Consider the following 19603-nt stretch of genomic DNA (forward strand, 5'->3'; position numbering starts at 1 on the left):
AACATTTCTATTAATGCTAGTTTCTGCCTCCTTTTCTTTGCTCCACGTTCTTTCCAAGGTTCCCAAATTCTTCTCAGCCTCCCCCCCTCCTGCCCTCCCCCATAGCGGCGCTGAAGGGTTAAACCAGGGTGGAGTCCAGAGATGAACGACAGCGGCAGTCACCAACTGCAACGGGGCAAGCGGGAAGAGCTGGGTGGGGCTGCCAGGCAGAGGTGAACCCCCACGCCCCCAGGCCCCGCCCCACGGCTGGAGGCCCGAGTGGAAGGCAGGGGGCGGGGCGCCCAGGCCTGGCGGGCTCGTGGTTGGGCGTCCCGGCCGCCCCTTGAGGCATGGGGCGGGGTAGGTGAGGACCTCCTCCCTCATTCCCTCTTGGGCCGAGCCGCCCCTCTCTCCCGCCCCTCCTCCTCCTTTTCCCACCCCTCGGAGTGGAGCTGCACATGCGGCTGCTCCCTGTTCTGTCCCGCCCAGCCACCGTCGCTCAGGAACGGGTCCCTGCAGCCCCCAGCCGATGGCAGGACAGTAGCCGCCTGTCAGGGGTCGTAAAGGGCTGAGGCAGAGGCAGAGGCTCCCGGGCCTCAGATAGTGGCTGTCTCTGGAGGCCATGGGCTACCCCGAGGTAGAGCGCAGGGAACCCCTGCCTGCAGCAGCGCCAAGGGAGCGGGGCAGCCAGGGCTGCGGCTGTCGCGGGGCCCCTGCTCGGGCGGGCGAAGGGAACAGCTGCCGGCTCTTCCTGGGTTTCTTTGGCCTCTCGCTGGCCCTCCACCTGCTGACGCTGTGCTGCTACCTAGAGTTGCGATCCGAATTGCGGCGGGAACGGGGGCACCGAGTCCCGCCTCAGCGGCCCGGGTGCTCCTGGCACCTCTGGCACCCTAAGCAGTCCTGGTAACCTCGACCCTGTGGGTCCCATCACCCGCCACCTCGGGCAGCCGTCCTTTCAACAGCAGCCTTTGGAACCAGGAGAAGATCCACTCCCCCCTGACTCCCAGGACCGGCACCAGGTGAGTCACCTAGGAGGGGCGGCGGCCTTGGAGGCCCCCTCCCCTGCTAGGTTGGGCGGGGGCCTGCGCCGCAGGGCTCGGGGGACTCTGCCACTCAGAGCCAAGTTACAGGGCAGGACCTGGGAGTGGGCCGGAGAGCTAGGGAGAGGTTGTCCAGGGCAGGTTGTCCTCAGTTCCTGTCTTGGCTCATCCAGACCCTCTCGGGTCCCATGGACTTGGAAAGCCCAGCCTGCATGCGCCGCCCCCGGGGGGTGTGGGCTGCTTCGGGAAAAGTTGGCTGGCCTCGCACCCGGGCCGGCAGAGAGGTGCCTGCGCCGCCCCCGTGGCCGTCTAACGGCGAGCAGCTTGGCCCCTGGTGCCCCTGGTGAGGTTCCCTGCCCGCGGTGCTTGTTTCTTCGTGTCCCGAGCTGATGCCAGCACTAGCAGGCTCCTCTTTGGAGTTGGAGCTGTAAACAGCTGTAATAACTGTTCCACGCCCGTCGAAACAACTTTTAACCAACGATACTTTCAGCGCCGGGTTCTTGTGCGCTGACCAGAACGTGAGCTTTTTCACACTTACCTGCAATTTGAGACTGATTGTCCTCGGTGTTCTAGAGAGGATCAGCGCCCCTGAGGAATTCTGGTAGAAATATGCCGTCTTGCTAGACAACTTCTGAACAGCAATTTAAAAAATCTATGGAAATAAAACTCACCCTTTGCATGCCGGTTCTGACACACTTGTTGATGGAGTGGGGTGCAGTGGGTGTGAAGAATTTTCATTATCGCTAGCTTCAGAACAGGAAGTTGGATTTTTGTTTTGTTTTTGGTATTCTTTCAAGTGTTTGTATCCCTTTTAGCAAACCATTAGCTTGGTTGTTTTCCCAACTCTTTCTTCAGGTAAATTCAGTGTACTTGATATTAAGTATTCTCGTGGTTGCCAAAGTTGTCTTACATGTGAGTCTTAGGCAAGGCAACCAAGGATCTTTTTGAGGTGGTTAAAGACTAATGGTTAGTTTGTACCTTTTTGAGACAACGACAGGTTGTGTAAGTAACTTACTTATACAAGGCGAGGCATGGAAGCCTGTATTTGGTGCTACGTTCATAGTCATTGTCACAACTCTTGGAACATTGTGTTACTTTGACCTTCAAAGTTGTACACTTTAGAGCTGTCACATTCATAACAATACTCTGTCAGGACTGACACTTTTCTCTTTTACAGTGTGCTTTGTAAAATTGCCCCAGCCCAAAAATGCCTTTCAAATACACTCCAATTTATATAACAGCTTATCAAAGAAGAGAATCTACAGATGTGCTTCTCATACTTGAAACTTTAAACACGATGGCTGGATGATAATTAATTAGGACTCTGGGTCTTTTATTTATCTCCCTGCTCCTCATCCCCAGTAGAAGTACTTAGCTGCACATTAATATTCTGTAAAAAAGTATCAGAGAATTCAACTTCTTTACTCAAATGGTGGTCAAGGATTTTTGGCATTCGGGGTGGACAGAGTCATGTTTATAGATTGGGGATTAGCAGGCCAGCTGTATTCTAGAGCTTCTGTGATGGCAGGGGACTCTCACAGCTTTGTAATGGCATTTAGTTGCTTATGCTTGTGTAGCACTAAAATACTTAGGAGTTTCAACACAGTTTCTTATCTCTTGTCCTTTAGTCTTTCTTTTTTGGTCCTTTGGGACAGTCAATGATAGTAGCTCTTTACATTTTTTTATATCAACTTGGAATTGAAGTTTTTCAGATTTTTAAGGTACCACCTGAGTCTATTTTATTGATTTCTTTGGAGAACATATAGGCCCCGAGGGAGAAGTAAATGGCCCAGGATATCATAGCTTGAGTCAAAACTAGGATGAATTTGCTCTTTCGTCTTCCAATTTAGTACACATTAACCCATCATATAGTGTCTACGAAAAAGAAAATTTGAGAGGAATGAAGCAACAACAGGTTGGAGCTCCATAGTGGACTTTTTACAAAATGACAGGCTCAGATCTGTGTCATTTTGTTCTGCTCTGACTACATTTTGATCAGACTAAGTTTCATCATATGCTCCTTATTTGTCTTGAACTTCACTTTCAGGAAAATTGAAATGTAAATGAAGAAATTTTAGCTCAGATTCAACTTGTTTCTCTTGAGGATATTAGTTTTAGCCTGTAAATAAACAAATATATGAATAAATAAATAAAGGAAAAGTTGATTGGCTAATCGAGTTAAATTGATGTGCTACATCTTGGGTAGAATTTCTAGTGCCCTGGTGCACCCTCTGCTGGTTTTACAGTGACATTTAATTGTACTATCTGCTGACAGTCAAAATTCTAAGTTGTGCTGACAGATTCTGATTCATAAATAAGGAAGTAAACCGCCTCGTGGGACTGGGCCACATAGGTCATATTTTATATTTTAGTTTTTCAACATAAGCAGCTGCTGTTACAGCAAGTCTTGGACAAAGAGGACCAGAGACAAAAACATGCATCCTCCAGTGGGCAATACATTTGGGTTTCCTAACAGTATATTTAGAAAGAGTGAAGGCAAGCTGGTGACACTAAACTGTGGTGAGCAGAACAGTCAGCGGCATTTCATTATGTAAGGTCATACATATATTTAGGCAAAGGTGAAGTTACCTATACTTATGAGATGATTGGACTGTGGGCTTTCCAATTATGACTCAAGGAAGGACTCTAGAAATCACTGAAGGTGTATGTATAGCATACTGCAATAAAAAAAAACACAACAGGATACAGAAGGAATTCAGGTCATAAAGCAGGAACATCGGCAAATTTCTGCAAGGGCGTTGTTAGAAAAGTAGGGACACAGTTGCTGATCATAAAAAGTGAGAGGTAGCTTCTGGAGTCATGAGCCATCTCCTTTAGCTGAAAGAGATAAGGAGCTGTATCTGGATACTTAGGAAGGATTAGCTTAAGAGCTAGGGATACACCAGTGGTGCCTGAATTTGATAACAAATAATTAAAAACATTAAAAATCACTGGATCACACTATAGAGAAAAAGGTCTGGTCATGATTATATCCCTCAAATGTCAAAAACATGGTGGAAAATCTCAGGAATGTGTCAACAACAAAACAAAACTTTTTTTCCATGAAGAAGATCAAAAGTGAATTTTTGTCTATCATCAGACAGAAAATCCTGGTGGCTGTTCCTCAAGAAAAAGCTAGCAGCCGGTTGATAAAAGTCTCCAGAAACCCAATTAAATTGATCAAAAGGGGAGTTTTCAGTTGTTTTTTTTCAGCCTGGAGAGAGAGAGAGAGAGAGAGAGAGAGAGAGAGAGAGAGAGAGAGAGAGAGAGAGAGAGAGAGAGAGAGAGAGAGGACAGTCTTTCAAATCAGGAGAGAGATGAGTATAGTTAGTATGTTCGTGTAATTTAATGATCTAAGCTGAATAAATAAAATTTTCTCTGTGTTAGATACAGTGTTAAGTATTAGATGTCTTTTAATGTTTGAAAAAGTTATGTCGAGAGAGATAAAGGTAGCATCTCATAATCTAAACTACAGGCAGATCAATAGAAATTTATTCAGGACTGTTGGAGTTGTTTGAGGTACATTCCTAATTATTTGAGGTGATGTCATAGAAGGCAGCTTTAATGTTCTACAGAGATCTTTAGGTATAACTAGATATATCATTAGCATACTAAGATTTGATATTCCTAATAACTAAGTATCATTCTAGGTGATTCATGTTGACCATAACAGAGTCCACGAATTATGGAATCTAGATAAGTTGTTTATGGAGTTTAAATGCAGACTTTTCAATGTGTTCATTAAGGCTTCTGATGAACTGGTTTCATGATATCCCTCTCATTTTCACTCTCACTAATTTCACTCCTGTAAGTCACCCACCAAATTCTCTTTGGGGATTATTCTGTAGCTGTTACTGATTTTCGTCTTAATACATCTGCCTTTACATTAAAGATCATCAGAAATCTACCTTCTGTAGTGTCTTTTATGATTCCTATCAGCACTAGTTATAGCTAAGTAGAAAAATAGTTGTTGAACTGAATTATTTTGGGACTTGGGTAACATTTTATGTAAAACAAAGACATTTTATAAAACAGGCCTGTTTCTCTCTGGTCCTGCTAAGTCTGTGAACTGTCACTTTTGCTTAGGTAAATAGTTCCATTGGTAATGTTTCACTGGTTTCTAAAATAATTAGAAATTGAAGCAGAAAAGAGGAATCCTAACCATGTGATCCATTTCCTATTCTCACACTTTCCCTCTAAGATGGTACTAAAAGCTTTTTGTAATACATCGTTTGATATTTTATTTGCTTTTAGGTCTCATCTTTCTCTCTTAGATCTTGTGAAAAATGATCTCTAATTTATCTGTAACTACCTTAGAGAGAAGATCTCTTTATACTAGAGAATTTCTGAAGCAATTTTAATTCCCAAGAACATTACCAAGAAAAGCCTTGTGCCTTTGTCTGCAAGGCAGCCATTGGAGAGAACCATCTTTGTTTGACTCCTCTGTAAATACCCAGCACTTATTTCCTCATTTCTATTCTTTTTTTCACATTTTATTGACATATAATACAAATACAGAAAAGCATACACATCGTAATTTTACCATTTGATGAAATATTACAGAGTGAGCACACTCATGTTGCTTGTACCTAAGTCAAGAAATAAATACTTTTAACATCCTGCAAACCCTTAATTGTGCCCATCTTTATCACTGTATCATCCTCACTCTCCAAAGATAATGAATGTCCTGACTTCTATTACCAGAAATAATTTTGTTCATTTTGAACTGTACATAAATGAAATTAGATATATGTAGTCTTTTGAGTCTTATGGTTTTTGGTTAACACTATATTTGTGATAACCATACTGTGACAGACAGAGATATTTTTTAATTTTTAATTTTGTATATTCTGCTATTGAGATATATCATAATTTATAAATTCCTTATCATGGTAATAAAATATTGATTATTTCCAGTTTGGAATTATTATGAATAATGATGTTTCGGATAATTTTATGCATGTCTTTTGGTTCCAATTATAAGAATTTCCATTGAATATATACCTAGGATTAGTTTCTATGCAATGGAAAATATATATTTTGAAATTATTGACAGTTTTTCTAAGTTATTGATGATTTGTATCTCACCAACAATGTATGAGAATTGCAGTTTTTCTATACCTTGCAATCACAGCCATTCTGGGGAGTGGGTTTGTTGTGATATCTTGTTATTTTATGTGATATTGGGGATGGAACCCTCAGGTATGCTAGGTAAATAGTCTACCAGTGAGTTACATACTTAATTTTATCTTGGGATTTTAAGGGATTCTTCTGAGAAGACTGATGAGGTTGTGTTCCTTATCAATATTATCAATTTGGATATCTTTGTGAAGTAATTTTCTATCTTTTTGGTCTATTTTACTGTCAAATTTCCCTATTATTACAGATTTCTTATATAATTAAAAATATGTTTGTGTTTTCAATTATGTGTATGTGTGATTGTGTATATGTGGGGGTATGTGAGTGCAGTTTCCTGCAGAGACCAGAAGAGGGCTCTGGATTCCCAGGGACTAGAGTTATAAGGCAGTTGCTAGCCTTCTGACATGTGTGTTTCAAACCAAACTCATAGCCTCTTCAGGAGCAACAAGCACTCTTAACTGCAGAACCATCTCTGTAGCCCTAGAAATCTTTATATACCATGGAAATGGATTCTTATATTTTGCAAAATATTCCCAAATCTTTGACCTGCTTTTATAATATCTTTTGATGAACATGAACAGAAAGTTTTAATTTTAATGTGTCAAAATTTTCAATATTTTTTTCATGAATAGTGTTTTTGTATCCTGTTTAAGAAATGTTTTTCCAGGGCTGAAGACATGGTTCAGTGGTTAAGAGCATGTACTGCTTTTGCAGAGGACCAGAGTTTGGTTCCTCACACTCACCATCAGGCAGCCCACAACCACCTAACTTCATCCCCAGATTATCTGAAGCCCTCTTTTACACACGCATGCAATGCACGCACACATGAGCACAACACCCAAAACAAATCATTTAAAAAAAGAAGTATTTGCTGACTTTGAAATCATTAGACATGCTCATACATTATCATTTAGAAGTTTTATATTTGTGCCATTCGTGGATTTACAGGCCACCTGGGATTGATTTTGTGTATAGTGGAGACAGAGAGGTCAGACTCCATGTTTTTCCATACAAGTATCCAACTGATTTAGTCCTTTTTATTATAAGGATTTTTTTCTACTTTTCTACATTCTTACTTTTTCATCCATCCATTGTTTATATACACCCCAAATTGTTTCTGAACTGTTTATTCTAGTCTGTTGATCTGTTTCTCATCAGTCTGTTTCCTGTTGCTATAACAAAATAATTGAGGCTAGGTACTTGAAAGTAAAAGAGATTACTTAGGTCATTTAGGGATTCAAAAAACATCCATTCAACTTTAGTGAGGGTACTCTTGGCTGGATAGCAAAATGGTGGAGAAAGAGAAATAAAAGTGCAGAAAAGTGAAAAATTGCATGGGTTGGCCTCATTTTGTAGCAGCCTACCCCTTCAAGAACTAATATACTCTGTAAGAAAAGGATGAATCATTTCAGAAGGCAGTGCCTTCAGTGGTCCAATTACCTTGCACTGAGCTCTACCTCTTAAAAGTTCTACCATATCAACAGTGCCACACTGAGGGCTAAGCATCCATCACATGAATCCTTGGGATACAAAACCATAATCAGATGTCACTGAACCCTATAATAAGCTTTTTGATATCCGGGAAAGCAAGTCCTTCCAACTTGTTTATATGCTTTAAAACCACCTTGGATACTCTTAGCGTTCACATTTTCACATGTATTTTAGAATCAGCTTTTTTACGTGCCTCAAGAAAAGAGAAACCTCTTAGAAATTTTATTGCAATTACATTATATTAGTTAAGGTTACTTTTCTATTGCCATGATAAAGCACCTTGACCAACACAACTTGTAAAAGAGTTTAATTGAGCTTACAGTTGCAGAAGGATGACGGAGTGAAGGTGTGGTGACAGGCAACTAGAGCAGCACCTCCGAGCTCATATTTTGATCCACTAGTAGGAAACACAGCACACCAGGAACAGTGAAAGTCTTTTGAAACCTCAAGCCCTCCCCCTGTAACACACCTCCTCTAACAAGGCCATAGCTCCTAATCCTTCCCAAAGAGTTACAGCAATTGGGACCAAGTATTCAAACATATGAGCCCATGGGTGACATTCTTATTCACCACATAAAACCCAACTTAGGAGGTCACATCTTCCAATTCAGGAACATGATATATCCTTCCATATCTTTAATTCTTGCGTAATTTTCTCAGTAATACTTTTTATTTTTATTTATTTATTTATTCATTTATTTATTTATTTATTTATTTATTTATTTAGTTAGTTAGTTAGTTAGTTAGTTAGTTAGTTAGTTAGTTAGTTAGTTTTTGTTTTTTTGAGACAGGGCCTCTGTGTGTTGCCCTGGAACTCACTCAGTAGACCAGGCTGGCTTGGAACTCACAAAGATCCACCTGCCTCTGCCTCCTGAGTGCTTGCGCCACCACTGCCTGGTCAGAGAGGGTATCCAAGGTATGTTTTTAAATGTTATTATATATGATATGATGGATGTTGTGGTTCACTGTGTAGATTCCACTTCAGAAATGCAGGATTTATGTTCTTAAGTAACAAGGGTACTGTCAGAAGAGAGAGTTCAGCTGAGAGTTGTCTTTTGAAGAAAAATGTTTTCAATCAAGGAGAAACTTCCTTCCAGGGCTGCCTGCATCTAATGACTAACCAGTGCAGAGCTATAAATCATTTCCCTTTTCTTCCAAATCGGGAAAACATTGAAGAGTCATATACCAGCCATACCAGCTCAAGAGCTCAATAGAAATTTGGTTAGGGCAATTTGCACATATGTTGATCTCCAAAGCACTATCTAATAAAAATCCTGCATGGCATTCTAAGTCTTTCAATTGACTTGGTAGGAAATTCAATGTGGGGCTACATAATTTTTAATTTTTTTCGGTTGTAATGTAATTACATCATTCCCCCTTCAAACCCTACCTCCATCCAAACCCTCCCATGTAGCTTCCCTTGCTTTCATTCAAATTCATGACCTTTTTTTCTTTTAATTGCTTTAAATTTAACTTTAATTGCTTCTTTCTCATGTTTAGAAATCTAGTTTAACTTTATGTATTAAGTTTGTATCCAGCAGTTTGCTGAACTCACTTATTGATCCTAATAATTTATTTGCATGTTCTTTTGGATTTTCCACATGTCTATCAAAAGGTTTATAAAAAATATTTTTACATTTTTGTTCTTTTCCTTTTTAATCTATATACCTTAGAAGTTTTTCTGTTGGCCAATTATTCCTGGGCATGGGGCTTGCCCTAGAGTGTGGTTGGTATACCCGGTGACACTCCATTGGAGAAAACTGATTTTCCTTTTGCCAGCTGCTATCAATTTCAGATTGATTTTTGGTTGGGGTTGGGACCCAGAGTTCACATCACCCTCTCAGTGTGGGGATGTCTGGCTTGAACCTATTCAGGTCTTGTGAATGCTTTCCCAATCTCTCTCAGTCCATATGCATATCAGTCCTGTTGTGTCTGGAAGATACTGTTTTCTTGGAGTTGTCTCTCTCATTTGGTTCTTACAATGCTTCCTCTTGTTTGTCTGACCTGATTTTCATTTTTTTCTGGTATCTATCTATCTATCTATCTATCTATCTATCTATCTATCTATCTATCTATCTATTCTTCTCTCATATATTACATCTCAACTGCAGTTTCCTCTCCCTCTTCTCCTCCCAGCCACCCCCTCTCTTCCCCAGATTCACTCCTCCTCCATTTCCCTTCATAAAAGAGTAACCTTCCAGGGATACCAAGTGAAGTAGACATAACAAGTTGCATTAAGACTAGGCATAAACCTTTATATCAAGGCTGGACAAGGCACCCCAATAAGAGGAAAAGGGTCCCCAAAGCAGGCAGAAGAGTCATAGACAGCCCCCACTCCCACTGTTAGGAGTCCCACCAGAACACCAAGTCACACAACCATAATATACTCCCACTGTTAGGAGTCCCACCAGAACACCAAGCTACACATCCATAACATATGTGCACAGAGCCTGGTGCAGACCCATACAGGATCCACAATCGTCACTTCAGTCTCTGTGAGCACCTATGAGCCCAAGTTAGTTGATTCTGGCTCCTACAATCCTTCCTCTCTCTCTTCTGTGAAATTCTCCGAGCTCTGCCTAATGTTTGGCTGTGGGTCTCTGCATCTGCTCCCATCAGTTGCTGGGTGGAGTCTCTCTGATGATGATTATGCTAGACTCCAATCTGTGAGTATAGAGTATCATTAGGAATCATACACACACACACACACACACACACACAGAGAGAGAGAGAGAGAGAGAGAGAGAGAGAGAGAGAGAGAGAGAGAGAGAGAGAGAGAGAACATGATATTGATGATATTGTGATATTGGGTGGGGAGGGAGGTGGGAAATCTGAGAGAAGTTGGGGGAGGGGAAGAATATGATCCAAATATATTGTATGAAAAAAAAACCTTTAAAAATAAAAAATTAAAACATTTTCTTTATTATACTGGCCGGAATGTTTAGACTAATGTTGAATAGAAGTAGTAATAGCAGACATCCTTGCTCACTTCTGAACATTGGAGGAAAACTACCATTTTACTGTTTGTCATAGGTTTTTATTATTATTGCTAGTTTTAAAAGATATTTATCAACTTTAAATTTTTCTTCTAGTTTTCCAAGGTTTTTAAATAACATAAGGAATTATGTCATTTTATCACATGGTTTTCTTTTATATATTGAATTAGTCACAGGAGTTTATCTCCCTTATTCTGTTAATGTGGTATGAAGCCAACCTTATTACCCTTAAGATAAAGCCTCTTTAGTTCCAATGTACTGTCCAGTGCATATATGTCTGGAATTATTTTACTAACCTTTCATTTAGAATCTTTGATCTTTATTTAGAGTTAGAGAGATTAGCATGCAATTTTCTCTCATTATCAAGTTTGTATATCAATGTTATTTTATGCTGTCATTACTATTGTGTTTATTTTATTTGTTGCTTACAATCATTCATGTAACATTGGTAATATTTTTTTCCTTAACTGTTTGGAAGGATTCATGAAGCCATTTTACCCTAAATGAGGTTAAATTGTGTTTGGTATCTTAATAGATATAGGACATTCAGACAATAACTAACAAAAAAATAAAGTACTTAGAAATAAAAAACAAAGAGCGTAAGAGACCTGAGCACTGAAAACTATAAAACAATGATGAAATAATTGAAGAAAGCAGAAATAAATGAAAATATATTCCATAAATGTATATGAGAAAAAGTAAAATTGGTGAAATGTCCATACTATCCAAAGAAAACTTCCGATTCAGTGAAAACCTCATCAAGATTCCAATGACACAGTCCAGGAGTGATGTCTCATAACTATAATTCTAGCACTTGGGAGACAAAGGCAAAAGGATTGTGAGTTCAAGAGTAGCCTTGAACATGGTGAAACCTTATCTCAAAAAACCAAACAACAAAACAATTCAATGGCATGTGTCACAGAAATAGAAATTCTGAAATTTACAGGGAACCACAAAATATCTTAATCTATTTCTATTATCAATTGTACATCTTATTTTTCTACTACTCTGGCTGCTTTGCCATATATTTGTTTGCTTTTGAATGAATGGCATAATTTATACATAATAATATTTATAATATTATATATAATAAAAATTGTATGTATAACAGACTTTATATATATATATATATATATATATATATATATATATCCTATAGTACAAATGTTTTGAGGCCTCAGTTGTTTTAGTCTTTATCCAGATAGGATTTATATTTCTGGAAGTTGGCCTCAGGTGCTAGCAATCTTATATCAACTTAATCCCCCATGATATTGAGATCATCTGAAACTGGCTTTTTGTCCAAATGAAAGTTGATTTACTATTCATTTAAACTATTATTCTAATTCAGAACCCAAAGATGGGTACTTTTTCCTGGGTTCTTGTTCCTAGATGGGTCATAAATTTCAGTTTCTTTTCTTCTTTTTCTTCCCTGACTCTATGTTCAGCCTTTTAATAGTATGACATGTTATTATAAGAGTTGCCATGGTCATGGTGTCTCTTCACAGCAATAGAACTCCTAAGACAGTGGTACACAGATGTGGAGATATAACTGTTGAGTAGGTCAGAGGGAATTCCTGCAGTCATGGAATTTTGAGTCAAGTGAATAGGCTAGCACAATTCCATTTGATGATGAAGCAAGCAGTAGGGTTAATCCTACAGCTTGGATTATTTGGAACATACGATAATTTGGAACAAAAAAAGATGAACACCTGACTCAAACTTTTGAAATCAAGGGACATTTTTCTTGACAAAGCATCTTCTGAGTTTAAAACTGAAAAAAAATTATTAGTTGAATAATTTTGTTTCCAGTAATAGGAACTGAATATGCAAAAGCTTGGAGGTGAGAGAGAACATAACATGTTCAAAGAGTGGAAAAATATAATATTTATAAAGCCATAGTTATCAATCCATTATGGTGCTGGCTTAAAGATAGACATTATAAGTCATTGGAACAGAATTGAGAACCCTTACATTATAACCAATTTGTTTTTGAAAAACAAAAACAAGACAGTTCACTGGAGTATAAGATTCCCTATTCAAGTAATGGTGCTGGGAAAATCATATATCCACATTTTAAAAAAGAGTGGACTTTAAAAAATAGGCCTAATTGACCTAAATAGACATTTCTCAAAAGCAGACATACAGATGTGCAATAGCTATATGAAAATAACTATAGGAATATCACTAGTCACCAGGGAAATGCAAATTAAAACTACCATTAGAGACACGCACCGTAATATCAAACTATATGGATATATGGAATTGTTTCAAAAGTTTAAAATGGAACTCTCATATGATTCAGCAATCCTACTACTGGATATATGTTATAGTTTGAATATGAAATGTCCCCCATAGGCTCATGTTTGAATACTCAGTCACCAGCTGGTGGAGCTGTTTGGGAAGGTTGTGGAACCTTTAGGAGGTAGAGTCACAGCCTAAAGGTAGGTTTTACAGCCTAGCTTGGCTTCTTTTTTTTTCTTCATTTTTCTTTATTAAGAAATTTTCTGCTCACTATACAGACCACCCACAGATCCCCCCTCCTCCCTCCTCCCACCCCTCAGCCCTCCCTCCCAAGCCACCCCACATCCCCACATCCCCCAAATCAAGGTCTCCCATGGGGAGTCAGCAGAGCCCAGCACACTGAGCCTAGGCAGGTCCAAGCTCCTTCCCACTGTACCAAGGCTGTGCAAGGCGTCACACCACAGGCACCGGATTCCCAGAAGCCTGCCCATGCACCAGGGACAGATCCCGATCCCCCTGCCTGGGTGCCCCCCAAACAGTTTGAGCCAAACAGTTCAAGACAAAATAAGTCTCCCATATCCAGAGGGCCTAGTCCAGTCCCATGGGGGCTCCACAGCCACCAGTCCACAGTTCATGGGCTTCCACTAGTGTGGCCGGTCATCTGTGCACGTCCTCCCATCATGATCTCGATGTCCCTCCCCTGCAGAATCCCTCCTCTCTCACATGGATTGGATTCCCAGAGCTCAGTCTGGTGCCTGGCCGTGGATCTCTGCATCTGCCTCCATCAGTCACTGGACAAAGGCTCTATGATGACCTAGCTTGGCTTCTTATTTACTTTCTGCTTCTGTAGTATGAATTCAGTGTGAGGAGACAGCTTCCTCCTGCTGCCGCCGCCTTCCCTACTATGTTGGAATGTATTCCCTTGAACTGTAATCCAAAGTAATCCAACTGTAATCCAACTTTCCTCTTGAAAGTTGCTTCTTGTCAGGTATTTTGTATCGTATATATCCAATGAAAATGAACAAATTCTTAGGAAGAGACATCTGGACTCTTCGTGTTTATTGTAGCACTATTTGCAGTAGCTAATAATGGAAATAGCTTATGTAGTCATCAGCTCAGGTGCTGAATGGGTAAGAAAATGTGGTACAGCCAGTATGTTGATGGTACCTGTAGTCAGTGTACTGAGGTAGAATGACTGCAAGTTTAAGGCCAGTCTGTGGCACATATCAAAACCTTATCTGGAAACAAACAAGCAAAACAACCTGCAAAAATGAAATAAAACAGAAAATGTGGCACATATTCATAATGGAATACTAGTCAATCATAAGGACAATGAAATCCTGTTATTTGTGACAGTGTAAATGGAACTGGAAATCATTAAATGAAATAAGTCAGGCACAGAAAGACAAATACTGTATGGTCTCATTCACATATGGAATAAAAAGTTAATACTACAAACTCTAAGAGTAGAATAGAGTGGTGGTTACCAGATGGTGGAGAGTAAGTGAGGGTTAGGGAGGAGTGATAGGGAATAATTGATCAATAAGTATTAAATTACAGTTACATGGAAAAAGATCAGCTGTTATGCTATTGCAAAGTAGAATGACTGTAGATAATGTATGTTTCAAAGACTATAAGAAATTATTTTGTATAGAGGCTCACCAAGACTGAAGCGGCAGTCTTGGAGCTTGCCTGGGTCTGTGCTAGGTCCTTTACATAAATGTTATGGTTGTGTAGCTTGGTGGTTTTGTGGGACTCCAAACAGTGGGGGTGGGGGTGTGTGTCTGACTCTTTTGCCTGTTTGTGGGACCCTTTTCCTCTTATTGGGTTGCCTCACCCAGCCTTGACATGAGGGTTTGTGCCTACTCTTATTGTAACTTGTTATGTATACATGTTATGTAACATGTTCGGTTGACATCCCTGGGAGGCCCACTCTTTTCTGAAGGGAAACAGAGGAGTGGATCTGGGGGAGAGGGGAGGTAGGGGGAGGGTTGATAGGAGTGGAGGAAGGGGAAACTGCAGTCAGGATGTAATATGTGAGGGAAGAATAAACAAAAAAGGAAAAGATTTTGTAATTTTTTACTATAAAGAATAATATGGTTGGTTGAGGAAATAGATGTGTTTAACCTGATTTAATAACCATGCCTTGGGTTGTAGTCAGAAGGTTTCTCTGGTCCCACCCAGCCCTGTGCGGTCCAGACAAATCTCTCTCACCCACAGTCCTGCAGCCACTTATTAAATAATCAACCAGAGGCTTAATATTATTTATAACTGCTCGACCATTAGCTCAGGCATATTACTAACTAGCTCTTACACTTAAATTAACCCATAATTCTTATCTATGTTTAGCCACATGGCTTGGTACCTTTTCTCAGTTCTGTCTTGTCATCCTGCTTCCTCTGCCTGGCTGGTGACTCCTAAATCCTCCCCTCCTCTTTCCAGCATTCTCCTAGTCTGCTCACCCTGCCTATACTTCCTGCCTGGCTACTGGCCAATCAGCATTTTATTAAACCAGTGTACAAGAACATTATCCCACAGCATTAGGTACTCTGTTATCTCTTTATTCACATACATGTTTTGCCTCTTATATTCACTCTACAGTGCATACATGTGTTAAAACATACAGTGCACCATTAATGTGCATACATTTTATGTTTAATCTATCAATTAAAAAAGTTTTAAAAGCCACAAATTAAAGAAAAAAAGTGAATGTAGACATGTACTATACACCATACCCCTGAATTAATTTTTAAATAAGCCTAAATTTAAATGTCAGAACAATATTTTTAGAAGAAAATTTTCATGACCTAGAATTGGGCAAAGAGTTCTTAGACATGGAACCAAATACATAGTCCAACAACAATACAAAGAAGTGAATTGTATTTGAAAAAATACTTTTGTTTTTCTAAAGAAAACTTTTAAAAAATAAAAAGAAATATGAGAGTAGGAGAAAATGTTTACAAAATAGGCCTCTTGAAATACAATAAATAAGAAGAGAAAATAGGGAAAAGATACATATATTTATGAAAGAAGATGCACAAATGTCCAAAAGTACACAAAAATATGCTCAACATTGTTATCAGTCATGGAAATGCAAATCAAAACCACATTGAGGTATCATTTTATACCTATTAGAATGGCTATAATGAAAAAGATAATAAACAATGGAGATGTGGAGAATGAGAACACTCATGTATTGCTAGTGGGGATGTTAAATATATAGTAGTTTTTGGAAAATGGGTTTTCAGCCCCTTAAAAAGTTAACATAGAATTACTTATTGCGTTATGACCCAATTCTACTTGTGTGCATGTGCCCAAAAGAATTGAAAACGTCTGTTCACACAAAAACCTCTATAGGAATGTTCACAGTGAGTGGCATTATTCATAATTTTCAAAAAGTGGAAGCAACCCAAATGTCTGATGAATAAACAAATGTGGCATAAAATTCTAATAGAATATATTTCAGTCATAAAAAGGAATGAAGTTTGAATATGTGCTACAACATGGTAGGCTCTCAGAAATATGCTAAGTGAAAAGAGCTAGTCACAAAAAAACCACATTATATTGTGTAATTCTGTTTGTATGAAATGTCCAGAATAGGCAAATATGTGGAGACAAAAATTAGATTAGTGAGTGTATGTGGTGAGTGGTAGGAATGAAGGTTCACTAAATATGGGCATGAGGGCACTTATTGTGGGAATGAAAGTATTTCACAACTGATTTTACCATGACTAAGGCAGTAGAAGTGTGGGGCTTTAAAGAAAATGATGCAAGAGCTATCATGAAATTACACAGTTCAGTACAGTTCCTACAAAAAATGAGTGAATTATATGGTATATGAATTATATCTAGATGCATCTGTTATTCTAAAGAAGTATAAAATAAAAGTAATGGACAAATGCCTAAGAGATGTTAGTTGTTTTGATATTTATCTTTACATGAAGAGAATCTTCAAGACTGGTCATTCCAAATGCTCCAAACTTTTCCCATAATAGATGAGTTCAGGATTCCAACCCAGAATAAACTCAACCAAGAAGCATCAGGGATGTCATGTTTAATTTGAAAAGGCTGTACTGTCGATTCTGGTGAGCACGTCAGAGTAAGAATCTTTAATTTGTGGGATTTAAGTAAGTTAGTGTGGATAGAGCCTAGCATGCACAAATACCCTTCTATGGTTTGACTATCCCCCTCTAAAACCCATGTTGAAATTTAATTACCGTTGTAACAGTATTATGAGGTGGGGCAGTGATTAGTCAATAAGGCCACATGAATGAATTCATGCTGTTATCATAGAAGTGGGTCAAGAGTCATGGGAATGGGCTCCCAATTAATATCTATCTATGTTATGTTCTAGATTGATCTTCTATCTTCCAGTATCATTTCAGCCTTCAGAACTGTGAGAAATAAAGTTCTCTCTTGTCTGTGTTTCTTTGTTTCTTTGAAACAGGGTCTCATGCAGCCCAGGTTGGCCTCAAACTTGTTTGGTAGCTGAGGATAGAGCATTCACTACCATCCAAGCTTTTGCTTCTACCTCTCAAGTGCTAGGGTTATAGGCATGCATCACCATGCCTGGCTTAATAAATTTACTTACTTTATAAATTACCCAATTTGTGGTATTCTGTTATAGCAGCACAAAATAGACTGCGATAGGGTCCAGCTAATTACTTCACTACAGTGAGCAGTAATTAATTCTGGCTCACAGTTGTTATCTCTTTCTTCCTCCTCTGCCCTCTTCATTACTCCCTTTTCCTTTATGCCTGTCTTTTATTCTTAGCCTTAGTCTTTCAGATAGAGATAGTGGAATAGTCTTAGATAGATCCTACTTAGAACTTTTTTAGACTTCTAGGTTTAATATATATCATACAGATAAATGTGAATGTCATTCTTAATCAGAGGTGTGTATTAGTGTTGGAGAACTTTTGCAAAACCTACCTATGTGTGGCCACATCTAGTCCCACATTGTCAGAATATTTAGGGTGTACCCATTAGCTTCTTAGGTAATACTGATGTTCATCTCCATTTTTTGAATTGCTGCTCTAAAGGAAGAAAATAAAAACAACAGTGTAAATTAGATCAGAGTTGGCCTCCCATGCCTAACTTCAGTTCCCCTATTATTACATTTTTGTCACTTTTGTCACTAGTCTTACCTTTGATGACTATTGACGCAGGAGCTTGTGTGGTAGTGAATGCTTAATGAACATACCATTTGGAAAATTAGTTAATGATTGTGTGTCTTTGGGGGAGAGAGGAATTAAATTTCAGTTGTCCTTTCTCAGCCAGATGCTGGGGCTGTGTGCTCGCAATAACTGAAAGAAGGAGTAGTTCCCTGTCTTTTGTGGCTTCCTAGGGATTTTCCTGCTGGTAGCTGCTGCAACCACTTTAAAATAATAGACCGCTGAGTAATTTTCCCCATGTACATCCACTTGTCAATGGGCCCACACTTCAGAGATGAAGAGTAATTTTTATTGGAGTGATGTCGTGTAGCATGGTTTGAAAGCAGACAGCCACAAAGAAATTGATTTTCAAAAGGAGATTACTCTAAATTTTATTTTGTGGTTTGCAGATCTTTATTCTTTCAACCTGCCACACCATTGGCCTGCAAGGACAATCAAAGTTTAAACTTTAGTATGTGCCTAGAAGCATTGCATGTTTCTAGAGAACTTTAAAATATATTTCTTTATTATTATTGTGGGGGTGGTGGTATGCCATAATGCAATGCATGTGTAGGCCAGAAGACAATCCTGTGAAGTCAGTTCTCTCCTTTTCCCTTTGTGTTGGTCTTGGGAGTCGAACTCAGGTAATCAGGCCTTCATGCCAAGCACTTTAATCTGCTGTGCCAGCTTGTGGGCCCTAGAGCCCTTTTAATATATAGTCTAAATTGTTAAGGTTGTGAAACCGAGGGCTTTTTCTGGAAGGATTGTTACACCTGCTTCAGACTCATGGGAAGGATAGTGGCAGATTTCAGGTGTTCCTCAGTTTCAGTGAGTTACTATGAGGTATAAAGGCAACACTTGTGGGGGGTTCTAGTTCTCAAAACTGATTTAGCTAGCAGAGTCAACCAAGAGTATAAACTTCCTTTGTTCTTAATGACATCAGACAACCCTGTTAGGTGCCATTAGTTTCTGCATGGATTTCCAGCTGCCACCTCAAATTTAGTTAGCTAAATTGAATTCATCTCCACTCTTCCCTCCCCCTACTGCACACACTAAATTTTAGAAAATTAAACCATGGTTTCATTCTTTCAATAACTCAGGCAGAAAATCTGATGCATTTTATTTCTCCTTTTCCTTTGCTACTCATACTTAGCATTCCAGTTGCTAAATTGATTCATACTTTCTGATGCTGATTTGCATTGTCTATGTCTTGTGCACCTAGTCTCTAATTCTGATTGTATTTGGTTTAGCTAATCTCCAAGTTCCCCTTCCCAAATCTGTGATCCTTCCTCAGCTTCTTATTTCTCATAGTAATTCTGGACTAAAGGGTTGCTTTGTTCTTTATTGCAACTTTTCACGTTGCCCACTCCTCAAATACCTTTTGTTCTCCTCTCCATTGCCTATACAGAAGACTTCAGTATTTTTGCAAACATCCCTGAACAATTCTGTTGCTCTCCTTGTTGCTTGCTGTCCACTTGAGTTTAGTTTCCTCTAGACCAATCCACTGTCATACCTCTTGCATTCTGGCCTTTATTCCTCTAGCTCCCAAAGCTGGATGCTCAAC

At 39.3% G+C, this 19603-nt stretch overlaps 1 protein-coding gene across 1 annotated transcript in view; it reads left to right on the forward strand.

The window, feature by feature from the left end:
* Positions 1 to 260: 260 nt before the first annotated feature.
* Positions 261 to 19603, forward strand: part of Eda (ectodysplasin A) — a 397393-nt gene continuing 378050 nt past the window's right edge. The window contains 2 exon segments of the mRNA XM_052733417.1: positions 261 to 817; positions 819 to 998. Of these exon segments, the coding sequence (XP_052589377.1) occupies positions 602 to 817; positions 819 to 998 (396 nt within the window). The 5' untranslated portion in view covers positions 261 to 601.

The sequence above is a fragment of the Peromyscus californicus genome, unplaced genomic scaffold (assembly GCF_007827085.1).
Source record: "Peromyscus californicus insignis strain IS unplaced genomic scaffold, ASM782708v3 Scaffold_10__1_contigs__length_136768540, whole genome shotgun sequence".
Taxonomy (NCBI): domain Eukaryota; kingdom Metazoa; phylum Chordata; class Mammalia; order Rodentia; family Cricetidae; genus Peromyscus; species Peromyscus californicus.